The sequence below is a fragment of the Cyprinodon variegatus genome, unplaced genomic scaffold (genome assembly GCF_000732505.1).
Source record: "Cyprinodon variegatus isolate N-32 unplaced genomic scaffold, C_variegatus-1.0 Scaffold1691, whole genome shotgun sequence".
Classification (NCBI taxonomy): Eukaryota; Metazoa; Chordata; class Actinopteri; order Cyprinodontiformes; family Cyprinodontidae; genus Cyprinodon; species Cyprinodon variegatus.
The window spans coordinates 61,464-64,619 of NW_015152144.1; the positions used below are offsets into that span (position 1 = coordinate 61,464).

At 50.0% G+C, this 3,156-nt stretch overlaps 1 protein-coding gene across 1 annotated transcript in view; it reads right to left on the reverse strand.

Annotated features, from left to right (window-relative positions):
- Positions 1-3,156, reverse strand: part of nt5e (5'-nucleotidase, ecto (CD73)) — a 22,006-nt gene that overhangs the window by 3,656 nt on the left and 15,194 nt on the right. Inside the window, exons 4-7 of the mRNA XM_015404314.1 lie at positions 1,316-1,513; positions 1,070-1,224; positions 890-998; positions 666-815 (exon numbers count right to left, since the gene is read on the reverse strand). Coding sequence (XP_015259800.1) covers positions 666-815; positions 890-998; positions 1,070-1,224; positions 1,316-1,513 — 612 coding nt within the window. The remainder of the gene's footprint in view (positions 1-665; positions 816-889; positions 999-1,069; positions 1,225-1,315; positions 1,514-3,156) is intronic.

The window sequence follows — 3,156 nt, forward strand, 5'->3', positions numbered from 1 at the left end:
CAGTCGGCGGCCATGTTGGATGACACACTGCAGCCATGATGTATGGCAGTCGGCGGCCATGTTGGATGACACACTGCAGCCATGATGTATGGCAGACGGCAGGCATGTTGCATGACAGGTGGCGGCCATGTTGCATGACAGGAGGCGGCCATGTTGAATGAAACGCTGCAGCAATGATGGAGGCCAGGGATGGACAGTGCATGGTCGCCATGTTAGTTTCCCCATCTCTGAGTCGGGGGCCGCCCAAACACAGTTGACCTTCTGCTCTCACATCCGTCTTCACCCACCTTGTTCATCAGAACATTCAGGTCCAGTTTCTGCAGAACCATTCAGGCTCGTGTCTTTCTGATTGGACAGAAACCCATCAGTCTTCCAGCAGAGGGACGAATGGAGATGAAAATCTGCTCATGAAAGGAGGCTTAATCCAAAAGGTTCTGAATATGTTCCTGGGTCAGAACCACCATCACACAGCAAGCAGAACATCTGAGACAACCTGAACTCTGACAGCAGGAGAAGGAATCTGACATAAAACTACTTCCTGTGTCCCGTTTCAATGACGGTTTTGTCTGAGGTATGGAGGTCCAAACAGGATCTTATTAAATTACTTTCAGTGGGAAGTTCTGGTACCACGGGTCTGTCCTGAGACAGCAGAGGAGCAGCAGTACCTGACACCTGCAGGAACTCTCCAGAATTGGTTCCGTATCTCCTGACGGCGTACTCAAAGGTCTTCCTCAGCGTGGAACCGCTCAGCTCCACCAGATCAAAGGTTCCTCCAAAAGGCAGAACCGACAGCAGGTCTTCCATGGTGATGGACCCTGCAGAGCAACAGAACCTCCTGACAAACCGCCTTCATCCCACCATCCCGCCCTCTTTGCGTCGATCCTGCTACCATTGTAGGTCCGCTCATCGATGGAGCTCCGAATGCCGCCGCCGTTCATGATGCAGGCGCTGACGTGGTTCCACTGCTCGTCATTGAAGAGCCTGATGTAGTTGTCCACCTGAGGAAACAGAGACCGGAGTCAGTTTGAGGATCCTTCCAGGATCTGGTGCTTCGGATCCGGATCCCCACCATGGCGTCGCAGATCAGGTTTCCCAGGTTACATTCCTGGGAGCGGCATGCCGCATTGGAGCCATTCAGGAAGACCAGAGTCCTTCCCACCACCGCCGCCGTGTAATTGGCCAGGTTCTTCTTCCACTTATCCACCTCGGCCAGAATCTGTGGATCTGAGGGGCAGAGAGAGGAGCTGGTCTCAGAATCACTGCAATCAGAACATCTGAACCAGGAAGTAAAACAAATAAAAGTCCTGATCCCCACCCTGTGGAATGCTGCTGTCCAGCAGGATTGGGTTTCCGGAATGTTCCACCACCTCGCCGAGATCGTTGAAGGTCACTTTGAGGAAACCCAGATATTTTCCAAAGGCGTAGGCCTGAACCACGGGGACCTTCCTCCCGTCCTCCGACGTCTCCATGAACGGATAATCTCCGGCTTTGGTCTCGATGGACGGAGGCTCTCCTGGGGAACAAAAACAAGAACATCCGTGAGAAAATCGACGGGACAAACAATCGCCGCCTGGAACGAAGCATTCACACCAGTGGCCGGAAAAAGTGAAGCCACCAGCCGCCATCTTGGTACTCCACTCCCATGGAGACACTCAGTAACGACGCGCATCGTTATTCGATGCTGTAGCGCATAGAATGTTTCCCTTGCAACCGGTCTAACTAGGGAGTACCAATATGGCGGCCGGTGGCTTCACTTCAACCCCGTACTACCAACAAACAATCAGGAATCCAGGGAATAAATAGAGATCAGTGTTTGGGAGCAGAAACAGGAAGTGGAGCCAACAGAGGAAATCTGAAACATATTGGGAACCAAACTGTGGCGGCAGCATCATGCTGTGGGACAGGAAGCTGTCCAGATAGGCGGAGCTAAATCAGAACCTTTTCCTGTTTTATTGCTGCTAAGGCGGCTCTACGTAACGCCCTCAGAATCGACCCGGTCCAGCGGTTCTATCGGGTCCCCGGTCCAGCGGTTCTATCGGGTCAGTGGTTCAGTTACGGTCGGATGGAGGCGCCACTTCCTGCCAGCTTCAGGTTTGATGGTTTTTATGCTGCTTAGTTTTGGCATCTCTTGGTTTTATTTTGGTTTTGTTCTTAATGATGTTCTCTGTTGGTCTTTGGTTCATAAATAAAAACATTGGAAATCTTTGAACTTTTTCTGTTTATCAAAAGGAAAAAACAAACTGAAATCCTCCAAATTCAGAACCGTTTGACTGGTGGAGTTTTAGTAAAATCTTATCAGAACCAGGAAGTTTCCCACTAGCTGTTTATGGGTCGGACATGAATGAAAGCACAGACTGAAGGAATGGAAATGAGGTTCCTGTTAAAGTTTAACCAGAGGAAAGAGGAACAAAGGCTCCTTCATCTCTGCAAAGCCCGGAAACAGAACCGGACCTCAGTCCAAACCCGCTTCTCTTCATTCAAAAGAAGAGTTTTAGAAAAGGCAGATTTATTACAATGAAACGGCACAGAGCTCTGCAGGAAACAGTCATAAAACTAAATCCTGCTGATCCCAGCTTCAGTGAGTCCAAACCGACCCGTCTTCTGCGAGGACACGTGTCCAACTATGTTTCCATGCTCAGCAGCGGATCTCTCAGCGGAGTTCCCAGTTAGTCCTGCTGGGTCCCCCAGTAACCGGACCTGGAAGCCAGAGCCGGCTGGGGATGAAGTGTTTCAGGCCCACAGGTCCAGCGTTCTGGGTCCGGTTCTGATCCATTCCTGCGGCCACCAGACACCAGCTGCATGTTTAAACACATCCAGATGTTCTGAACCGTTTGCTAATGTTGGATCTGCAGAACATTTCCAGCAAGCTCATTATAGTTTAGACTATTTCTTCCCAGAGTTCAGCCTGGCCTCATCAGAGCCATGAGCCGTCACCCAGCCGCAGGGCTCCGCCCACAACATGAGGAACACCGTCTGCCGAAGGCACCAAGAAGCTGAGCTTATTAAAAACCTGAATATAGAAGCTGATTATCGTTATGATATCATAAAAAATAACCTGTTAAAGCAAGTTATTAGATACCAGCAATGAAATGTCTAATCAGGTCTAACTTTCCCACAAGTTAGTTACATTAATCTGGATATTTCTCTGTGTGTGAT